This window comes from Phyllobates terribilis, unplaced genomic scaffold, assembly GCF_046119375.1.
Source record: "Phyllobates terribilis strain yellow unplaced genomic scaffold, ASM4611937v1 Scaffold_2__4_contigs__length_985480577, whole genome shotgun sequence".
In the NCBI taxonomy this organism is placed as follows: domain Eukaryota; kingdom Metazoa; phylum Chordata; class Amphibia; order Anura; family Dendrobatidae; genus Phyllobates; species Phyllobates terribilis.
Window position 1 is genome coordinate 337,754,028 of NW_027362762.1, and position 23,021 is coordinate 337,777,048.

At 41.5% G+C, this 23,021-nt stretch overlaps 1 protein-coding gene across 3 annotated transcripts in view; it reads left to right on the forward strand.

Moving 5' to 3' along the window:
* ATP10A (ATPase phospholipid transporting 10A (putative)) overlaps positions 1 to 23,021 on the forward strand; it is a 164,822-nt gene that overhangs the window by 97,681 nt on the left and 44,120 nt on the right. For all 3 annotated transcript variants that reach the window (XR_012278505.1, XM_073664540.1, XM_073664541.1), the window contains exons 5-10: positions 3,232 to 3,363; positions 13,787 to 13,917; positions 15,678 to 15,930; positions 17,197 to 17,414; positions 17,529 to 17,723; positions 20,016 to 20,574. Coding sequence is in view for 2 of the 3 variants with exons in the window: in XM_073664540.1 (XP_073520641.1) it covers positions 3,232 to 3,363; positions 13,787 to 13,917; positions 15,678 to 15,930; positions 17,197 to 17,414; positions 17,529 to 17,723; positions 20,016 to 20,574 (1,488 nt within the window). In the remaining variant the exon portion in view is untranslated. The remainder of the gene's footprint in view (positions 1 to 3,231; positions 3,364 to 13,786; positions 13,918 to 15,677; positions 15,931 to 17,196; positions 17,415 to 17,528; positions 17,724 to 20,015; positions 20,575 to 23,021) is intronic.

A 23,021-nucleotide genomic window follows, 5' to 3' on the forward strand; every position in this document is an offset into this window, starting at 1 on the left:
AGTGGTGAAGCTCTCCTCCGTATCCGACATCCTTCTCCCCCCTAGTGGACCGTGGCCTACCTTGCGATGATCCTCTTCCGTAGGCCGCGGCTCCGCAGTGGATCGTCAGGGTTGAGGACCTTCCGTCGCGCTCCTGTGACGTCGGCGTCTGCTGGGCTCCTTCCAGGACCTTACGCAACGTCCGGACGTGAGGCGGGGCTTCAGTTCTCGCGCGCTTTCGGAGTCCACGCCCCTCTTCTTCCCGCGCGGCGTCCTCAAGATGGCGTCCAATGGCGGGAAAACTCCACGTGTGGCGGGAAGAAGGCTGAAGATGGCGCCGGATGGCGGGAAAACTCCACCGATGGCGGGAAGGAAGCGGAAGATGGCGCCGGATGGCGGGAATCTTCACCACAGGTAAGTTTGAACAGTCTTTTTCAGGCACGCAGTACCCGGTGGTTGCGGGCACGAGATCCTGCCGACTACGGCAAAAGTTGACGCGCCCCTGGGCCTGTGTTGCGCAGCGTTGCGCACGCGGGAGCTTACCCGGAGCCGGATCTGTTGAGGGTTGTAGTCTCGTGGCGGTGATCCGGTCCGTGCCCAGGGAGTCAGACTAAGTGGCGCTGTATCAGCGGTAGATGTTGGACGACTACGCCACCCGTTGAGTACAGCTAAGGAGCTGCTGCTGCAGGGCAGACCGCTGAGGCCGGTGGTAGGATTGTGCAGCGTGATAGTATAACCCCCAACAGGAGGGGTATGGCCTCAGGGCAGCCGACGTGGATGATGGAGGTAGCAGGAACCACTCGGAGACTGTACGGTGTAGTTCAGGGTCTTTACTGGTGACAAAGATAGACCCTCCCGGAGTACTGGCTAGTGATTGGGGCCTGGTCAGTCCTTGAGCAGATGGGATCTCCCCTGGCCAGGCGGAGTTGTAGGCCTCCCAAACTAACGATACTCTTCTGGCTACCTTGCTAGAGGCGGGTATAAGTAGCCCACGTCCCTGAGTGTACCGTGTGGTGCTCACCCGTATGGCCGGTGACTCGGGGCCTTCTAGTAGCTTTCGCTCCACTACGGCGGTGCTGTTCCCACGCGTGTGACCGTGCCTTCGGGTTTCTGGGCCAGAGGACCTGCAATCCCCTGCCGGTCGGTTTCTGCTGCTGGATAGGAGTTAGTCCCCACAGCCTCGGACTCCGGGTCCGGTGATAACTTCTCAGTCAGGGCGAGCTCTGCAGCTGCCAGCCCCTGACTCCTTGTAGCACTGCTCCCACAGAGCTCCTGTTGTTTCTTCCTATGCTGTTTCTCTTCTCTACTTCTTCTCTACTGACTAACCCTGCCTCAGCCCTAGGTTTATATAGGGGAAGTTCTTCCCCTCCCAGGACTGGGCAGGAGGTGTGGCATGCATAGGATCCCTGACCAAGAGACCTCCCACCTGCTCTCAGACATAATATCTCTATCACTGTGGCAACCAGACCCCTGGGGTGTCACACTTGCATTTGGAAGGTTTTGCTGTGAAGTAAACATGCGGTCAAAGGAGCTCTCCATGCAGGTGAAACAAGCCATCCTTAAGCTGCAAAAACAGAAAAAACCCATCCGAGAAATTGCTACAATATTAGGAGTGGCAAAATCTACAGTTTGGTACATCCTGAGAAAGAAAGAAAGCACTGGTGGACTCATCAATGCAAAAAGACCTGGGCGCCCACGGAAGACAACAGTGGTGAATGATCGCAGAATAATCTCCATGGTGAAGAGAAACCCCTTCACAACAGCCAACCAAGTGAACAACACTCTCCAGGAGGTAGGCGTATCAATATCCAAATCTACCATAAAGAGAAGACTGCATGAAACTAAATACAGAGGGTTCACTGCACGGTGCAAGCCACTCATAAGCATGAAGAATAAAAAGGCTAGACTGGACTTTGCTAAAAAAAAACATCTTAAAAAGCCAGCACAGTTCTGGAAGAACATTCTTTGGACAGATGAAACCAAGATCAACCTCTACCAGAATTATGGAAAGAGAAAAGTATGGCGAAGGCGTGGTACAGCTCATGATCCAAAGCATACCACATCATCTGTAAAACACGGCGGAGGCAGTGTGATGGCTTGGGCATGCATGGCTGCCAGTGGCACTGGGTCACTAGTGTTTATTGATGATGTGACACAGGACAGAAGCAGCCGAATGAATTCTGATGTATTCAGAGCCATACTGTGTGCTCAGATCCAGCCAAATGCAGCCAAACTGATTGGTCGTCGTTTCATACTACAGATGGACAATGACCCAAAACATAAAGCCAAAGCAACCCAGGAGTTTATTAAAGCAAAGAAGTGGAATATTCTTGAATGGCCAAGTCAGTCACCTGATCTCAACCCAATTGAGCATGCATTTCACTTGTTAAAGACTAAACTTCAGATAGAAAGGTCCACAAACAAACAGCAACTGAAAACCACCGCACTGAAGGCCTGGCAGAGCATCAAAAAGGAGGAAACAGCGTCTGGTGATGTCCATGAGTTCAAGACTTCAGGCAATCATTGCCAACAAAGGGTTTTCAACCAAGTACTAGAAATGAACATTTTATTTACAATTATTTAATCTGTCCAATTACTTTTGGTCCCTTTAAAAACAGGGTGGCACATGTTAAGGAGCTGAAACTCCTAAACCCTTCATCCAATTTTTAATGTGGATACCCTCAAATGAAAGCTGAAAGTCTGAACTGCAACTGCATCTGAATTGTTTTGTTTAAAATTCATTGTGGTAATGTCTAGAACCAAAATTAGAAAAATGTTGTCTCTGTCCAAATATATATGGACCTAACTGTAATTCTGTATATTCTATTTGTATGCATTGATTACAGTTACCATTTTTCCTAAAAACAGGCAAACATGTGAAATGGAATAGTTTTGGAGCGAGAGGTGAGCATACATCTGCAGTAACGATTAGCTATTTTTCCTGACTATCCTATTCACATTTATACGTGCACACTGCAGTTTAGTCGGGCATGCCTGTGACACAACAGGGAGATGGGAGAATCCTTGTCGTCCCCTTGAGCGCTGTCTAATCTCTGATGTGACCAAAGGATTTTGCACGTAGAAATCCAGTATGCGTGATGTCTTTCTGGGGAAAGAGTTGACATGGCCCTATACACATAATTTTTGTGTAGCTGCCTTTGCTTCTATGAGTGCGGGTACCTTATGGTACATATAATGTTGTCGTTTTTCATGCATTAATAGGCTTACGTAATGTGTGTTTCATTTGTATAGGTCATGAGACCAAAGCGTTGTTAAACAACAATGGACCTCGTTATAAACGAAGTAAGCTGGAAAGGCAGATGAATACTGACGTCTTCTGGTGTGTGCTGATCCTCCTAATTATGTGCCTGCTTTCAGCCATTGGTAAGGATTGGCAAAAAAAGTGCCTACAGCTTCAGTTGCTGTAACATTCAATTCTTAGCTTTATATGACACAATGTTTTTTAGTATTTACTGTAGGTTATTACTAGTTTTGTAACTTTTTCTCCTTTAAATTCTCTGCAAAGTAGAAGCAATTTTTTTAACAAAAATATAGATTTGGCCACAATTGTTTGAAAATGGCATCTAAAATTGCAACACAAAATGATCAGAATAAACCTTTTAAAGGGGTTGTCCAGTAAAAAAAAAAAAGCTGTGGATAGGTGATAACTTGCTGATGAGTGGATGCCCAATCTCTCACCAATCGGCCAATTGTGGAATTTTTATCCTCGTTACAAAAAATGGCGCAGGTCAGATACCTGACTGCCACTCCATTCATTCTGTATGAGGCTGGCGGGAAAATCTGAGTGCAGAGCTCTGCATTTTCATGGGGAGTGAAGGGAACACAGGCCAGACATGCACACTACGACTGCATTCTAACGGGGGTAAAAATTCCCCATTCTGCCAATCTGTGCAGGTCACAAAGGTCGGACCCCCACTGGTATGTGGTTAGTTGATAACTTGTTTTCACCAGACAACCACCTTTGACCCCTTCACAATGTGACATACATGTACACCGAGCCCACATCTTTCCCTGCAGATGATGGCTGATTTAATCATCCATCATGCGCCTTTTACAGGCAAAGGCTGTTAACCTGTTAAATGTCGCTGTCAATCTATGACAATGGCATTCACTGGTGCCGGCAAGGAAGGAGGGTGGGTGTGTCAAACCACGCCCACATCGGTTGTGCCCGTGACGTGATTGCGGGGCGCCAATGGGTTGCCATGACAGCTTGAGGTCTGCTGAAGTAAATTAAAATTAAGAAATGGATAAAAAAGTACACATATTTTGATATTGCTGCGTTTCTAAAAGTCTAACCTATCAAAATATAAAGTAAATTAATCTGATCGGTGAACGGTAAAGCGAGCAGAAAAATCAAAACTCCAGAATTACGTTTTGTGGCCGCCGCAACATTGCAATGAAAGGCAATCAAAACATCGTCTCTACCCCAAAATGGTATAGGTAAAAACGTCCGCTTATGGCGCAAAAAAATAAGCCATCTTACAACACAGTATGTGAAAATTGAAATCGTTAGATGTCTCTGAAAATGGCGACACAAGCAAAGTTTTTTTTCTTTTACAAATTTCTGAATTTTTTTTTCACCACTTAAATAAAAAAAAGAAGTGTTTTGGTATCTATGTAATCGTACTGAACTGGATAATGCTATTTCCTGGTCAGTTTTACCGTATAGTGAACATAATAAATAAATAATAAAAAAAAAAAACTTAAAAATAATTGTTAAATTTCTAATTTTATTTTTTTATTTTGCAATTTCTCTGCACTTGGAATCTTTTTCCTGCTTTCCAGTGCATCACATGATAGTGAATGGTGTCATTCAAAAGCCCTCATATGTATGGCTATGTAGAAAATAGAAAAGTTATGGCTCTTTGTAGAAGGGGAGGAAAAAAATGAATGAAAAATAAGGTGAAGGGGTTAATGGTCTAATTTCATATAAGTTTTGTGACTTTTTACCTCAGTTCATTTATGAAAATTTATAGCAGTAATCAGATACGTGTACCCTTGTGCAAATGTAGCTCAGTTCTTCATTTTATGCACTCTGGAAGTGGAGGATCACAGCTTTGTAAAACCATATTGAGCTCCTGCCTTAAAACCTGACCATGAAGGTTTGTACCATTCCACACTTTCCTTAGGGGCAATATATTGTCGTACAATCCATGTAATACTTTATACTTCTAACCCAATTTAAGAAAAGAGAATCATTAGTACTGTGTGTGCTTCTTGGATAATATTAATTGTAGTATGTAGAATCCAGTGATCACAGCTGGTTTCTGGGATTCACTAAATGCTAAAACTGATCTGCCATTATGATTCTCCAGGTCATTACTAGTTTGCAGACACCAAACATGTATAGGTTCTTTTTTATTTAAGTGGTGAAAAAAAATCCAAAGTTTTGTAAAAAAAAAAAAAAATTGCCATTTTTCGAGACCCGTAGCATCTCCATTTTACGGGAACTGGGCCTGGTTGTGGGCTTATTTTTTGCGCGTCGAGCTGACGCTTTTATTGATACCATTTTGATGTAGATACGATTTTTGATCGCCGGTTATTGCATTTTATTGCAGTGTTGCAGCGACCCAAAAAACATACCGTAGTATAAGACACACCGGACCATAAGACGCACCTAGGTTTTAGAGGAGGGGAAAAAAAATAAAAAATTAAGCAAAAAATGTGGTCATGATGCACTTTTAAGGAGGAGGGGGTCTTCTGCTGACACTGGTATAGGGGTAATGTCCCCCAATTCTGACAATATCCCCCATCCTGGTATATATGCCCCCCTTCCTTTTATACATGATCCCCATCCTGGTATGCCTGGCACCCCTCTATCCTGGTATGCATGGCACCTCTCATCCTTATCCTGGTATGCATGGCACCCCTCATCCCCAATCCTGGTATGCATGGCACCCCTCATCCCCAATCCTGGTATGCATGGCTCCCTCATCCTTATCCTGGTATGCATGGCACCCCTCATCCTTATCCTGGCATGCATGGCACCCCTCATCCTTATCCTGGCATGCATGGCACCCCTCATCCTTATCCTGGTATGCGTGGCACCCCTGATCCCCAATCCCGGTATGCGTGGCACGCCTGATCCCCAATCCTGGTATGCATGGCACCCCTCATCCCAAATCCTGGTATGCATGGCACCCCTCATCCCAAATCCTGGTATGCATGGCACCCCTCATCCCAAATCCTGGTATGCATGGCACCCCTCATCCCAAATCCTGGTATGCATGGCACCCCTCATCCCAAATCCTGGTATGCATGGCACCCCTCATCCCAAATCCTGGTATGCATGGCACCCCTCATCCCAAATCCTGGTATGCATGGCGCCCCTCATCCCAAATCCTGGTATGCATGGCGCCCCTCATCCCAAATCCTGGTATGCATGGCGCCCCTCATCCCAAATCCTGGTATGCATGGCGCCCCTCATCCCAAATCCTGGTATGCATGGCGCCCCTCATCCCAAATCCTGGTATGCATGGCGCCCCTCATCCCAAATCCTGGTATGCATGGCACCCCTCATCCCAAATCCTGGTATGCATGGTCCCCCTAATCCCCATCAAGCTGCACATAAAAAAAAAAAAAAAAATACCTACTCACCTTTCTTCTCTCCTACAGCACTGCGTCCTGTCTGCCCGCACTGATCTCTCCATGTGAGCCGCGCATGACGTCACTGCCATGCGCGGTTCCCAAGGAGAGATCAGCTGCCGGAAGTCACTGCTCCACACGCTGGGACTGTGTGCGCGGGGAGCAGTGACTCCATGCTGCTTAATAGCCAGCACACAGCGGAGCGCAGCGCGGCTCCTGCTGCTGCTGGGCTATCGCCTGTGCCCGCTTATTAAAGGGCATGAATATTCACCCCTCCCCACACCCAAGGGCGTGGAGAGAGGTTGAATATTCATGCCCTTTAAGAGTGGGCACAGGCGATTCCGGCAACAGCAGGAGCCGCGCTGCAGCTAAGCTGTGTGCCGCTATTAAGGAGCATGAATATTCAGTGCTCCCCACGCCCATTGGAGAGCAGTGAATATTCATTTTCTTTAGCAGCAACGACAGTGTAGGCTGCAGCGGGTGGCTACTGCCTCCTGTGCCCTGCACCGCTACCGCTACCGCTCCCCCCCACACCGCGTATATATATATATATATATATATATATATATATATATATATATATATATATATATATATATATATATATATATATATATATATATATATAATATACATATACACCCCCAACATTCGGACTATAAGACGCACCCCCCATTTTCCTCCAAAATTGTGGAGTTAAAAAAGTGTCTTATAGTCCGAAAAATACGGTAATTCTTGACGTTTTGATATTTTTTCTCCTTACACCGTTTACCTATCGAATTAATAATTTTTATATATTGATAGATCGGGCTATTCTGAAAGTGGTGATACCAAATATGTGTATTAAAAAATATTAAAACATTTTAATTGTTTTATTTTGAATGGGGCAAAAGGGAGGTGATTTGAACTTTTTATATATTTTTAAAAACATTTTTTTCACATGTCCTTCTAAACTTATATATTGAAGCATGATGCAAAAATATAAATATTTTAGAACTTTCTCTTTGTGGATTGTCCTTTACTTAAATAGGAAATTCCTTACTGGAGGATTGAAAGACAACCTTTATGGACTTCAGTCGAGGTCGACTATTGACCAAGATACTATCTATCCTATTATAATAATAATTATTTGCTTGATAGGGTCCAACTGCACCTATTAAACTGCTAGCTCAATTTATTCTCTCTAACAATTGTCATAATGGCATGGCTGCCATACATTAATGTTGTGGGTACTCGCACTGTTATGAAACGTGGCCCCTGATGGTGTCTCAAATGTCCATTCAAAATGTGCCTGTACATTATTTCTTAACCCTCGAGGATGTACCAAGAACATAAGAGTGCATCATTTTATTGATGGCTAAAAATCCGTGTCTATCAGGGTAGGTGATAGTGAGAATAAGGGCTTGTTCAGAAAAGCAGGTCTCTGGTTTGTACAGTAGTGTTCAAAATAATAGAAGTATAATCTGACTAACCAGATTAATCACTGTTTTTGGTATAAATTAAATTATCACATGTCAAACAATTTACTAGTTGGTGCAGTAGATTCTAAGGGCATGTGCTCACGATGTGTCTGGGCCTGCGTCCCAAACGCTGCGGTGTGTCCGCCTGCAGCTTCCGCTCATTTTAAGCAAATGAGTGGTGGCCTGTTTTTTTTTTTTGTTTGTTTTTGTTTTTTTACATGCGGACTTTCCTTATAAAGGTTAGGTCTACGGGGAAAGTCCACATGCGGACCTGCAAGAGAAATTGACATGCTGCGGTCCTGAAAGACGCGCCGCATGTCGGCTTCCGCAGGTGCACAGACGCATAGTGGACATGGGATTTCTAGAAATCTCATCCACCATGCTGTAACATCTGGTCACTGCGGGTTTGACGCTGCATAGACATGCAGCTGCTCCTGATTGTGTGCACATACCCTTAGAAGACGCCTGTATGAAGTTAATCTCTTAGCAAGAAGTCCCTGCAAACTCCCACGGTTTAAAAAATAAATAAATAAAAATAAAACCTGTACTGAAGCGGATACAATTTGCCAAAGAACACATCAACAGGCCTAAAGAGAAATGGAGAAACATTTTGTGGACTGATGAAAATAAAATTGTTCTTTTGGGGTTCAAGGGCCGCAGACAGTTTATCAGACGACCCCCAAACTCTGTATTCAAGCCACAGTACACTCTGAAGACAGTGAAGCATGGTGGTGCAAGCATCATGATATGGGCATGTTTCTCTTACTATGGTGCCGGACCTATTTACCGCATACCAGGGATCATGGACCAGTTTGCATATATTAAAATACTTGAAGAGGTCATGTTGCCTTAGGCTGAAGAGGATATGCCCTTGAAATGGGTGTTTCAACAAGACGACCCTAAAAACACCAGTAAACTAGCAAAATCTCGTTTCCAGTCCAACAAAATGAAGGTTATGGAGTGTCTAGCCCAATCCCCGGACCTTAATCCGATAGAACAATTATGGAGTGACATCAAAAATGCTGTTTCTGAGCCAAAGCCAACAAATGTCAAAAAATTGTGGGATGTAGTCAAAGCATCCTGGGCTGGAATAACAGTTGACAGGGGCCAGAAGTTGGTTGACTCTATGCAACATAGATGTAAAGCAGTTCTAAAAACTGTGGTTATACAACCAAATATTAGGTTAGTGAGTCACAGGAATGCTGAATTCTCAAAAAAAAAGAGTACATATTGTGAGTTTGTAAAGACAAATGCATTCACTGATATTTCTTAGAACAGCCCAATGTTCATTTTTTGTTATTTTCTGTAAAATAGTTACAAATGATAAACATTTCTCTTCTTCATGTTTTGAATTAGAAAACAGTGTGCAATGTTCCCAATGCATGGGAATAAAAACTAGTATAAAGATGTTGTGCTTAGCTCGTGTTTTTGAGCACACTGCTATTATTTTGAACACTACTGTATGCTACCAAACCACACTTGAACCAAAGCAAGTGAATGGAGTGATGTGTGTGTGCAAAAAAAAAAAAAGAGCGAGGCATGCATTATTCTAATATATATATATATTTTTTTTTTTTTATCACAATTGTTCATTAAACTCATTGAGTGCATAAAAACGAAATGGCTGTCATACAGACATCTTCCGTCTGTCATTTATTTTTACCGGATCAATTGAAATTATTAAATGGGAAACTGTATTTGGCTTTTAATTAAGTATTACATGTCTGAAATACAAATGTCAAAAATGGACATGGGTAATGGCACAGAAATGACAATTCGATGGAAAAATTGTCCTTTTTATCTGTATGAAAATTGAACGATTTTACATATGCTCATCTGATCTCAGCCTAAAGCTGGAGCTACTGTATTTGCCAATTCTGCTTGCACGAAACTAACTTTTTATGATTTTCTCTTGGACGACGACTTGAAAATTATGATTTGGCTATGAAAAAAAAAACAGTGTAAAATCACCGGCAGGCAGGCATGGGTGACACACAGCTTTCAGAAAAGTCTATGGGGTCTTATTTTTGTGATGGACATCTAGTCATTATCTCCTTATTTCGCAAAACATAGTGCCATGTAGCTCTCTACCTAATAGAGATAGCAATTGTGAGCAGAGCGGTGAAGCTGTTTTACTTCCGTAGGCCACGTGCACATGTTGAGTATTTAGTGAGTTTTTTCACCTCAGTATGGGTGATAAATACTGAAGTGGTGACGTGTTTCTATTATACTCTACCTCTGCTTGTTGCACTCCTGATTTTGGCTTATAAATACTCATTACAAAAATCACCAAATACTCAACATGTGTGCGTGGTCTTACTGACGTCCGCCATAAATAAACGGCGCAAATTGGCAGTGAGTGTATGGAGCTGTTATGGCTGTGTGTTACAGCCGCAAGTGGATCTATGACAGCCAGGGGTCTGTTGAAGACCTCCCATGAGCTCCCATGAAACCCAGGCTGTGGCTAGACTTCATCGGACACCATGATTTTTACTATATGCAGCAATACTGTGGTATTGCGTTTATTGAACAAGCAATCAGACGATCACAGGTTCAAATCTCCTAAGGGGGCTAATAAATACACCAAAAAGTTAAAAAAAAATATGAAAAAATAAATACATTTCAAATTGCCTTCCATTTCCCCTGATTAAAAATAATAAAAAACGGGGGGAATTACACATGGTATCATCGCATCCTGAAAAGTCTGATCTATCAAAATATAAATTAACCCAATCTGTAAACTGAGTTAACTGGAAAAAAATTTGAAGCCACAAAATTGCGGGGTTTTTTTTGGTCATCGCAATACCACAAAGAAGGCTGTAACAAGCGATCAAAATGTCATGTGTATCACAAAGTTGGAGCAATAAAAACGTGAGTAATAAGCCCTCCCTCAGCTCCATTGACCCAAAAATGAAAACCTTATGTGTCTCTGAAAATGGCGACATAATAATAAAAAATAAAAATTCAGTTTTTTTTGTTGTTGTTGTTTTTCACCACTAAGGCTATGTGCCCACGATGCAGAAATGCTGCATATTTTTTACGCTTCTCCCTGGCAGGAAAAACGCATGTGGTTTTTACATGCGGTTTTCCCGCCAGGTAGAAGCGTTTGGGAAGCATCTTCACATGCATTTCCGCATGCGGGTTATCAAGCGCTTTTCCAAGCGATTTTAGCATCACTTGGAAAAGTGCCTGACAACTTGGTCAGACTATAACCGGCATGGATTTATAGTAGTGTGACCAAGTTAGTTAAAAAAAAAAAAGAATAAGAATGGTAAAAAATAAAAAAATAAAGTTTATACTCACCTTCTGGTGTCCTCCCTGTGTTTTCTCTGCTGCGTCTGGTGTCTTGGGCAGCTCGCGCTGTTGTGAAGGACCTGCGGTGATGTCATTGAGTCATGTGATGGGTCACATGACTCAGTGACGTCATGGCAGGTCCTTCACAACAGTGCGAGCATTGCAAGAGACCGGACGGAGCGGACAAAACATCGGGACGACACCGTAAACTTTATTTTTTATTTTAAATTCTTTTTTTTACAGTTTCTATGGTACCCAGGTCTGGATGAGAGTCTCCTCTCCTCCAGAACTGGGTACCATCCGCACATAGAGACGCATAATATCCATGTGTACAAATGTACTGACACGGATATTATGCGTTTCAATGCAAGTCAATGGCGGCGATTACGCCGCGCTTCCGCAAAATTAATGGACATGCTGCGGATTTTTGAGCGCAGCATAAACGCTGCAGAAAAATCCGCAGCATGGGCATTGACATTGCGGAATGCCATTGGGGACCATGGGGGGCGGATTACCAAGCGTTTATGCTTGGAAAACGCATAGTGGGCACGCAGCCTTAGTCTGGTCAAGTTTGGTATTGCTGTATTCATACTGATGAGGAGAATCCTATTTATCACACAATCTACGTCATAAAAACAATTCCCAAACAATGTCAGAATTGTATTTTTTTTGCAATTTCACCACATTTGGATTTTAATTATCCTTTTCTAGTACACTATGTGGTAAAATAAATGTCATTCAAAAATACAAGCCATTATTTAGTCAAAATAATAAAAAAGTTATGGCTCTTAGAAGAAGGGAAGGAAAAAGGTAAAGAAAACAATGGAAACTGGAAATTCTCGATTTCATCATTGATCCGCTCATAAGCCTGAGAAACTGCTTGTCTTAATAAATTGGGTTTTGGTTGAGTTGATATCATTCCAGCCTGGCACTTCCTATATTTAGCTTTGGAAACGTGCCGTCTGAAGCCATGGCATTCTCTCCTATAGACTCAGCCCTGGGAATGTGATGTATGGCTTTCAAAATGAAAATATTAATATTTCTTCAAAGAATATTCAGTGAACATTCATTATTCAAGCTGGTGTCTCCTAATGAAAATATCCTTCAGGATGCGGATGATACTATCAATCTTAAATGTTGTTTATCTGAAGACTGAGGTATTAGTCACCGAGCTCTCCATGTTTTGTGAACGTGTTATGGTTTTCATGAACACGTGGGCATTCGTGTTCCATGAGTTCATGGGTATGGCCATGTCTGTGCAGGTATTTGATCTATGAAGTCATTAGTGCAGTGTTGTTTCTCTTATTGCATTGCTCCCTGTCCTAACTTGTTTCACCATTCAGGCATCGCATTATTTTATTTTTGTTTTATTTCTCAAGAAAGATGCATTGCTTGTCTGTATGGTTTCCAAATCTCTTTTTGATATCTCTCTGGACATATTTCTAAAAAAAAAAAAAAAAAAAAGTGAAATATTTTAATGACTTATAATTACAATTCTTACAGACTTTCCAGTACGAGACCTACCAATCTAGCATAATAGTTTTTAAAAGTTAACATAGATATAATATATGAAATATATATGACATATACAGTATAATCAATTCACAGGTAACCTTTACTGGGACAGATGGCAGTTAGTGCTCATAAAATTCTACGGAGATTGGCATGTGAGTTAGAGACAAACGCAACCATTCTATTGCGCGTTCTCCTGAAACTACAGATAGACTTTAGCTAAGGTGTTGCTTTCCAGTTATCCATCCCTATATGTCCAAACCTCAAGGGTTCACGCAGTTTTTGAGGCTTTCAAGAACAAGTTTTTCAAGCGGAAACCACTTTAGGAAATACTTGGGGGAGAGGACATACTATTTTTGGAGGAGGTTTTTTGTTTTTTTTTCTCTCTCTGCTGAAGTGGGTTTTATTTTTTTATCCTTTTGGACACTGCTTCATTTGGAGTGAATTTCATCTGCATTTGCCTTCCACCAGGAATTTTTCAAAACTTCTTCAGGAAAAAAAGCTCCTCCATATGAAGTGGATTTTTCATAGAAATTAATTAGATTTTTTGGCTCGGTTTTTCAGGAGAATTCTGGAATGGATCTGCTCAAAAAAAAACCTGTGAGCGTACTCAGAGGTTAGAAGTGTAATTACATAGGCTTGTTCACCACATCTTTTGTTATACAGATAGGTAAATACATTGCCTACATCCTAATTTGATGAATTAATATACTGTACATTCATTAGGTTCTACTTGTCCCCCATCCTATGTGAACGCACATGGCCAACTATCTAATGACCGGATATATATATTAGACCTGTAAATTATTCACGTGAAACCACTAAGATTTGATTTGTTTTGTTCTCATGATCTTTAAAAATGGTATTCTATATAGAGGGTCCAACCCTTCAGATGGCAAAGTGTTTAAAGTGCGATCTCTTCTGCTATTCTTTAGGCCATGCACTCTGGGTATGGCAGTATGGAGAAAAGAGACCAGTGTTTGATGTCCTCGGGAGCGATGGGAATTATGTGAAGCCACTTCTTTCCGCTGTATATTTATTTTTCACCATGATCATTGTTTTACAGGTAACCATTTTATTTTTAACTATCCGTAAAGGCCCAGTATTTCAGTGTTTGCTTTGGTGTTTCTTTTCTTAAAAACCATTGATGATTTATAATATGATTCCGTGTTTTTAGTTTTTTTTTTCCTTATAAAGGAGGTTGAGTCTGTTTCTTTCTTGTGCAATATATCATGGCTAAATCTAATTGTAGATGATACAATCGTTTAAAGGCAAAGAAGCTTGGTTTACGGTCATTACATGTTAATGGTTAAATCCCCCTAATGTTATGTACCTTTTTACTTGTCTTGTACTGTATTGCATAGAGTTTTATGCAATGTTACATTTTGAGCTCTGCATGGCTATAACATGAAATCTATCACTGCCCTGAGAGGAAAGGCACTAATAGCTTTCACCAGATCATTGCTGCCCCATTTTGAGAGCAGCATCATGTAGGGGCCGAGGCCCTGATTCCAGCAATGTGTCACTTCCCAGTCTACTTGCTATAGTTTTCATAAAATCACAGTGTTCTCTGAATACGGAGCTCTGTATGACCTCACCAAAACCAATGATTGGCAGCTTTCTGCCTATACACAGTGTACACAGAAAGCTGCCAATCAGTGGTGGGGGCAGGGTTATGTAGTTCTCCTTGTTCATGAGCTCTGTATGACAGCAGGTCTACTAGTGATGATGATCTGCTGATAAAACAGTTGTTTTTCTCAAGACTACAGCAAGCAACCCAGTAAGTGACACATTGATGCAATCAGGGTCTCTGCTCCCACAACATGTTGCTCTCAGATTAGTTGGGGGGGGGGAAACATTAATGGGGACATAACTAAGGCACACGCTAACACTTATCTCCAAAAACATCACACATTGAAAAACATTTTAAAAGTCTATGAAAATCGGCATCCAACGCTTAGAAAAGACTAGTACAATGATTTGCTTTTATTCATTGCTTGTACTTTAAGGTAATAATCAACAATTATTGGGAGGGCACCTGAGTGCATGTTTTGGATAAGTGGTAGATTCAGCTTTGCCCTCCTGCTTTTTTTTGTATGGGGACATCATGAGCTTTTTACTAGTGTTCATTAAACCATATGTCATTGAGGCTTATTTTTGATGAATACAAAAGCTATTATGGGATTCATTTAGCTGATGTGTCATGAAAAGCTATTGAGAGGATCTGTATGGAAGATGCCATATAGTGCATCCTTTACTCCATAGGCCCAATGTTAGAAACAAACCTATTGCTTGGTATTTTCCATTTATTTGGCATGCTGACATATCCCTGAGCCCCATGGATATGCTTGGTGTGTACATCAAGATCTTTCCTGGCATACATACTAACTGTAAAGAAAAACATGATGGGCATAGATAGGCGTTTGGAGATTAGCATGTGCTATATTGACATGTGTATACTTCACAAACAATAAGTAGACGACATAAACCTGAACCACTTATATAGTTCAGGAGACAAAATGGGAAATGGTACAGGTAGTGAAGACTACCTTTACAACTTCTGTTTTGGACGAGATGGAAATGTATGAGCATAGCTATAATGTGGGCAGGAATGCCTCCGGCTGCCCAGTATGTGCCCCTCTGATGCACGCTGGCTACACGATGTAACATTATACCATGTGAAAATTGAAATGCCATTACTTTGAATGCGGTTCCTGAACTGATATGTAGAAGCAGAGCTGCTACTAGACGCTATTTCAGGATGCTGCTTATATATTCTTAGGAAAATAACATTTCCCAACGCTATATTTTTTTTCCTTTTAACAGGTGCTCATTCCAGTTTCTCTTTACGTTTCCATTGAAATTGTTAAAATCTGCCAAGTGTATTTTATTCACCAAGATAAAGACTTGTATGACGAAGAAACAGACTCTCGTCTTCAGTGTCGAGCCTTAAACATCACTGAGGATTTGGGTCAGATACAGTACATCTTCTCGGATAAAACTGGAACGCTAACTGAGAATAAGATGGTGTTTAGAAGATGCACTGTGTCCGGAATAGAATACTCCCACGATGCTAATGGTGAGTACCCTGTACTGTGTGCCGAAGACCGGGAAATTCGATTGTTAGCCTCAATGGTGACAGAAAATGATGTGGGTTATTATCATATGTGTACTGCACTGTAAAATATCTTGTCTTGTATCTACATTCTGTATATCTCCTACCATCATTCCTATAGGCTTTGGATGAAACGGCAATATGGATGCTCGACCACTAATCCATTCAGGCTCCTCACATTAGTCGCATTTTGTCAGTAAATCTCATGATCATCTATTTCTACCTTTTATGTACTTTTAGGTTTATGTGCCTAAACATGCTTTGAACCTTGGTGCCTACTTAATTCCAATTTTGGAAATAATGAGCTACTTGAAGTCCTCTTAGGTCAAACTGCATTTCATGCTAAGAAGTAAAAGCTGCTCTTATATGCATACTTGTGATTTTTCGCTACTAGTGCTTTAAGACAAGTTTTCCTTGGATGTTCGAACAGATCCTTAGCATAAATGTAGCACAATATAAAAGTAGCAAGGCCTTAGGCTGCCCTAAATGACAAATGCCTTAATTTTGCTGCTCACTTTAGGGATGCAGCTTGTGGAAAAATGCATATTTAGCTACCTGAGCAGCCCTGATAACTACAAAACAAAGCCATCTGTGAATATAATGTTTCAGCTGTTAGCTCTCTCATATACACTCCAGCGCCCTGTGAGATGGGCATCTGTTTAACTTTTTTCTATCTGCCAGGGTATGGCAGAGCTTGCTCGGAGCATTATTATTAGACCCTGCTGCTGCGGCGGCGATAAATATTTCTGTAATGTAAAGTTTATTACTTTGACACCCATCTGTCAGCAGCTTTTAATTCTCCAATGAAATGCTCTCCCACTCCAGAACTTTTTCTGTATGACTTGCCACCGAGATATTTCATTTCATAAAATTCTGAAGTGATGTTTGTTGCCCGATATCCAGAAAAGTCTGATACAAGACCTCTATTTTATAGGCGCAAATAGAAAAAGCAAGGTAAATTTTGGTTGGAATGTCTGGTTTTTACATATTTATGGTGGATCTGATACAAAGCAGGAATTGTCAAGAAACAAGTGCTTTAGTTTGTAGATTAATGTTGCAGCATTAAACAGACAAGGATGACAAGAAGCTTTGATCCTCTAGTTCTGCTATGTGGCTGACTTGTTTTCTGTAACTTTAATTGAAAATGACTCCCCTTACACAGATTGCTAAGATGCACATAAAAGTTTTCATGTTCCTATGGCATTTATAATTTATAAATTCGATCTACAGCAAAGCGTTTAGCAGCCTATCAGGAAGTAGAGTCGGAAGATGAGGACATTGCACCAAAATCGGGAACTCTCCCACGACGAGACAGCAGTGGCAGTCATCAAAGTGTTAAAGTGATGCATAGAAGCCAAAGTACTAAGACGCACCGACGTACAGGCAGCCGAGCTGAAGCCATGAAAGCTAGTATCCTCTCCAAGCACACTGCATTCAGTAGTCCCATGGTCAGTGCCTTCTAAAGAAAATGGCCATCTTTATTTGTATGTGACTGCTGTGGCCCAATTTTAAATACACCTTCATACATTTTGCTTTCCTCTATTTTTATACTTTCTCTTTAGGAAAAAGATATCACCCCTGACCCAAAGCTACTAGAAAAAGTCAATGATTGTACGAAATCTTTGAAAATCGTGCAAAACCACAAAGATCTCTTTTCCCAATCAACTCCAGAACTGATGGATGTCCTTGACTTTTTCATTGCCTTGACTATTTGCAACACCGTTGTTGTAACCGCACCAAACCAACCAAGACAAAAGGTAAATGTGGCAGCACTTAATGAAAGTACCGATTTGTCTCGGCTATGTGGTTAAACCTTCATACTAAAACAGTTTTATACAATCATGACCAAAAGTTTTGAGACTGATACAAATTTGCTGCTTTAGTTTTTATAGCGGCAGCAATCCTAAGACTTTAGGGACACCTTCTAGATTTTTACGAAAAGTGATCAGTTGAATTGAAAAAATTGCAGTCATTCCTTGCCATGAAAAATTAAGTTAAAGGGAACGCGTCATCAGGGTTTTATACCCCCTAACCTATGACATGTGTGTAAATGTGCTTAAATGCTGATTAAATCCTTCCTTGCTTGTATAATTTCATCTTCCGTTTTAGAGAAATCTGGCGTTTCAGTGTTATGCAAATGAGCCGCAAATGTAGCATAGTGGGACTTACAGCTTTCCTGCCTCTATCCCTCGGCTTCCGGTCTCCTATCTCTGATAGTATTTGATAACAAATAAAAATGACCTAAGAGTAGCCACCTCCATATATACCATATTTTTTGGACTATAAGACTCACTTTTTTTCCTCCAAAATTTTGGAGGAAAGTTGGGGGTGCGTCTTATAGTCCGAACCTTCTAATTTAAGGTCTAGTTGCTGTGGGTGTGGGGAGCAATGAATATTCATTCTCCTTAATCGCGGCATACAGTGTCTGCAGCAGCTTTGGCTACTGCAGCGCTCGGCGGTCATTTGTGCCCGCTACTAAAGAGCATGAATATTCACCACCTCTCCACGCCATGGGAGTGGAGAGGGGGTGAATATTCATGCTCTTTAATAGCTGTCATACGCGATTGCCCGGCAGCTACAGGAGCCGTGGCGCGGCTAGAGTGTGCACCTGCTATTAAGGAGAGTGAAGTCACTGCTCCCCACGCCAATAGTCCCGGCGTGGGGAGCAGTGACTACAACAGCAGCTGATCTCCCTGTGTGAGTGCGCATGGCAGTGACGTCATGCATGGCTAACACAGTGAGATCAGTGCTGGCAGCAGAGCAGGATGTGACTCTGGAGCAAAGGGAAGAAAGGTGAGTAGGAGTGTTTATTTTTTTGTGTGATGGGGATGGAGGTGCCATGCATACCAGGATGAGGGGGGCCATGCATACAAGGATGGGGATATTGCCCCTGTAGCAGTGTTAGCAGCAGACCCTCTCCCCCATAACAGTGCATCATGACCACATTTTTTGCTTACATTTTTTTTCTATATTCCTCCTCTAAAACCTATGTGCGTCTTATAGTTCGAAAAATACGGTAACTAACAAGTAAAGTTGCACTCTGTAGCACTATAGCAGGCAAGCATGAAATATATGAAATTAGACTATAATTACTACTCTAGAAAATAGGAAAAAACTAAGATACTTCGTGCATAAATTGGCCAATTAGTGTGTACCCGGTAGCCATGGCAAGGCTATCTACATTGTTGGGAACCTAATCTCATGTGACTCCTCTCACGGGCTGATAGCCTATCTACACATATAAATGTAGGCTATGGCGGGTTTAATCACAGCAGGATCCTGATAGGTGGAGTGCTCGGTCAGTATCTTAGGAAAAAACTATTTTCTAGACCAGTATTGCAATTCAAATTTTGTATATTTCATGTTTGCATGCTATAGTGCTACAAAGTGCAACTTTATTTATTTTATTCCAGTGACCTTCCTCCCCTACCTGGGATTTTGCGCCTATGCCATCATTGTCTGGAGCGGTGCATACGCAATAAGGTTCTGATAATGTTACTAGAGCTGGACTACCGAGCTGCGCATGTGCTGTCCCTCTGAGGAGAAAACTCCAGGCAATGACAGTGTTTTTACAGAATCTTGACTGCGAGAAACAGGCACCTAAAGTAAGAATGACCTGTCCAGTCAGAGACCGAAGGCAAGAGGTGGGTGTGGAATAGGCAGAGAGGCAGGAGAGCTGGAAGTGCAGTGTATCACTCATGACTTCCATAATTTTCTTATTTTGACAGGCAGCCCCTTTCTAACCATAAGCTAGTCCAGCAGTTGGCTGAACACCTTGCGTCTGCCTTTTCTAACTCTCGATTAGGTGTCATTATAGTAGAAGCTTCGAGTGACCTTTCATTTTTCTTGTCTCACCATGTAATACACAGATGCAGCTAGTCTGCCACAGTAGTAGCTCCTCTTATATCTACGACAGCCATATTATCGATTACCGCATTTGGGAAAAGTTTTTTTTTCATGTGGACAACTCAGTCTTCCCATAAATCACAGTGAATATCCAGAATCTAAAACTATTGCTAAACACTAAAATGTATATGTTACTGTTTTAGATAAGGGTTCGATTTGAAATGAAATCTCCAGTTAAAACCATTGAAGACTTCATCCGGAGATTTACCCCCAGCAGGATAACTTCTGGATCAAATAGCAGCAGTTCATCGAGTCTAACAACTAGCAAATCAATGCAAAGAATTGGATCAAGTATCTTATCCTCAACCTCAACCGAGGGCAGTTTTATGAAGCTGGAAGGAAAATTGTCCTGCTCTCCACAGATCACTTTAAGTGGTCGGACTTCTCAACAGGGCAGTAAACTAACAGAAGATGGACACGAAGGCGAGTTGCGCTACGAGGCAGAGAGTCCTGATGAAGCTGCACTTGTATATGCAGCCAGGGCGTATAATTTTTCTCTGGTTGGTAGATTGCCTGACCAAGTAACGGTGGAATTGCCCCATTTGGGGAGATTAAACTTTGAACTCTTGCACACGCTGGGATTTGACTCAACCAGGAAAAGAATGTCTGTTGTGGTTAGACATCCAGTTACAGATGAAATAATTGTTTACACTAAAGGGGCGGACTCCGTTGTCCTGGATCTCATAGAACCAAGGTCTAAAGGTAAGACTCCACATTACTTGTGTATTATAGCCATGTTCTTCATCTCTCCAGCTGTTGCAAAACTACAACTCTCAGACCCTGGGAAACCACTATATTATATGAAGAGGGTTAGCGCTAGTCGTTGATCATCCACAATGTGCTATGGCTTCACCATGGTGACTTTACTTGGCATTTTTTTTCATTCAGTTTTTTAACAGTGTACCATCATTAATTTTAGTTAGACGTGACATTGTTCAAAGAAACCGGCTCATGTTTTTATTTTTTTTTAATTTATTGTAGTGACTTTATTACTGTTGCATGTTGCAATTCTCCTCACAGCTACAGCACTGCTGCTATGTAAGTGTCACCAAGCATTGTAAATGCAGACTTGGCACATGTGCCCGCATCATTCACATCAGTTGTCGGCTGTAGTATACAGCTGAATCTGATGCGGTGCCTGGGTTCGGAGATCTAAACTTCCATCCTTGATGTTTACGCCCTTAGATGCTGTAGAGGCTATTGATTGCAGCATCTAAACGGTCAGACATGGGGAAGAGTTCCTTTTCTCATCCCTTCTGCTGCACCCCAACACAATTGTAGAGTGTCAGTGGACTGCCATGGCTTTTATGGGCCTAACTAAGGCCTTTTAAGTCTTCCATATGTGTAAGTTCTTCAGGCCATGCAAGAGCTCCTATATTCTGTAATGGATTAGTTAATCACATTTCTAAGCCCCAAAGTGGCCCGAAAAATAAAATTGTTGAAAAAGTTAAAGAAAATGTTCACATTTTATTTAATAAATAGAAAAATACTTAGTATTGTTGCAGCCATGATGGCATGTAGCTATGTATCCTGCACAGTGGACCATCATTAAAGGAGAAAAAAGAACCCCGATTGAAGTGCTCAAATTGCAACTGCAGAATTTTCTCTGTGGAAATTCCTCAGCAAATCTATCCCTTGTGACCGTAAGCCTGAATCTGGCTATGTTGATGGGGATAAATAAAGTTATGTCTCTCCGAGTGATGTGATGCACAAAACTCGCTGCATTCTTAAGGCCCAAAATAGCTGCAACCTTTCGGGGTTAAAAACGAATGTGTTAAGTGATTCCTATGGTGTTTTATAAAAAGTTCCAATCTGTAATGAACACGGTGCTTTCCATGGGTATGCCACGAGTTTATGAATTATGGAACCCACTCTAAAAAGAAGGTGCCGTACATGTCCCTGCCATGCATGGCATTGATGTACAAGGTGTTGGCTATTGGTGTGAGTGCCTCATATATTTGTTCCTGACATGCATATACACTATACAGGAGATAATTTACGAGCTCTTGAAAAGGAGTGGGATGTTAGCATGCTGTGTGTCACAAGGGTATAAAGGGCAGAATGATATTTCCCTCACTCATGTGCTGCTAATGGTCGATACAAATCTTAATAATCATGTTACAGGATAGTGCAGAGCATTCTCCATAATGTTACAGTGTGATATATGGGGAGGGGCAGTCAGGTTTTTAGAAAGGCAGCTGCATTGCTTCCTTTGTCTTGTCTGTAGGTATGTACAGGTACATCTCACTAAATGTTAAACTCATATGTTATATAGAATCATTACAGAGTGATTTATTTCAAGCCATAATCATTAACAGAAATAAACACTTGAAATAGATCACTCTGTAATGACTCTATATAATATATGAGCTTCACTTTTTGAAATGAAGAACTGAAATAAATGAACTTTTTGATATTCTAATTTAGTGACATGCACCTGTATGTCTGTAGTTTCTGATGGCTGCTTTTTATGTACTCTCGGCATGCTTATGAGAACTCTCATACTCGAGAGCGGCTCTCCTAGCTGCATGTGCGTTTCAGCCCTCCGGTCACATGGGATTACTTTTTGAACCTGTTCCCAGTACGGAGAGCCAAAGCAGATGGTATCAAATGGTATTTTATGGCTAAAAATAACTGCAATAGTTTCGTTTAACAAAAATGCATGCTCATCGTAAGTAAGTATTTGTGATTAATGAATCGTAAAATCGAGATCCAAATAAATAGGCAAAATGAAAGATGCAAGTGTACATCATTCTGTGGTATCTTCATGTCACATTTGGCTTGATGATTGATTGGTTTTATTAAAGGACCATCTTAAAGGACAACTACATGAGCATCTTGATTTAAAGCAACCTTGGTATGTCTTGAAATATAACATTTACCGGTAACTGTCTGTCTGGTTTTCAACTCAGGTTATCAGCAGGGCTGTGGAGTCGATATAAAATGGACCTACTCTGACTCCTAAAATATGTAATAAATTGGGTCCATTAGTATAATGCAGGATGTGCTGTAAGTTTTTTCAGAAGAATTTGAGAAAGTTATGAAATGTCCTATAAATGTCTGTTCTGTTCCTGATCTAAGGGTCTCGGCTTTTAGTTGAGATGAATCTGTGCTACACTTTATGTACATGGTCAGTAGTGAGGCCGTGC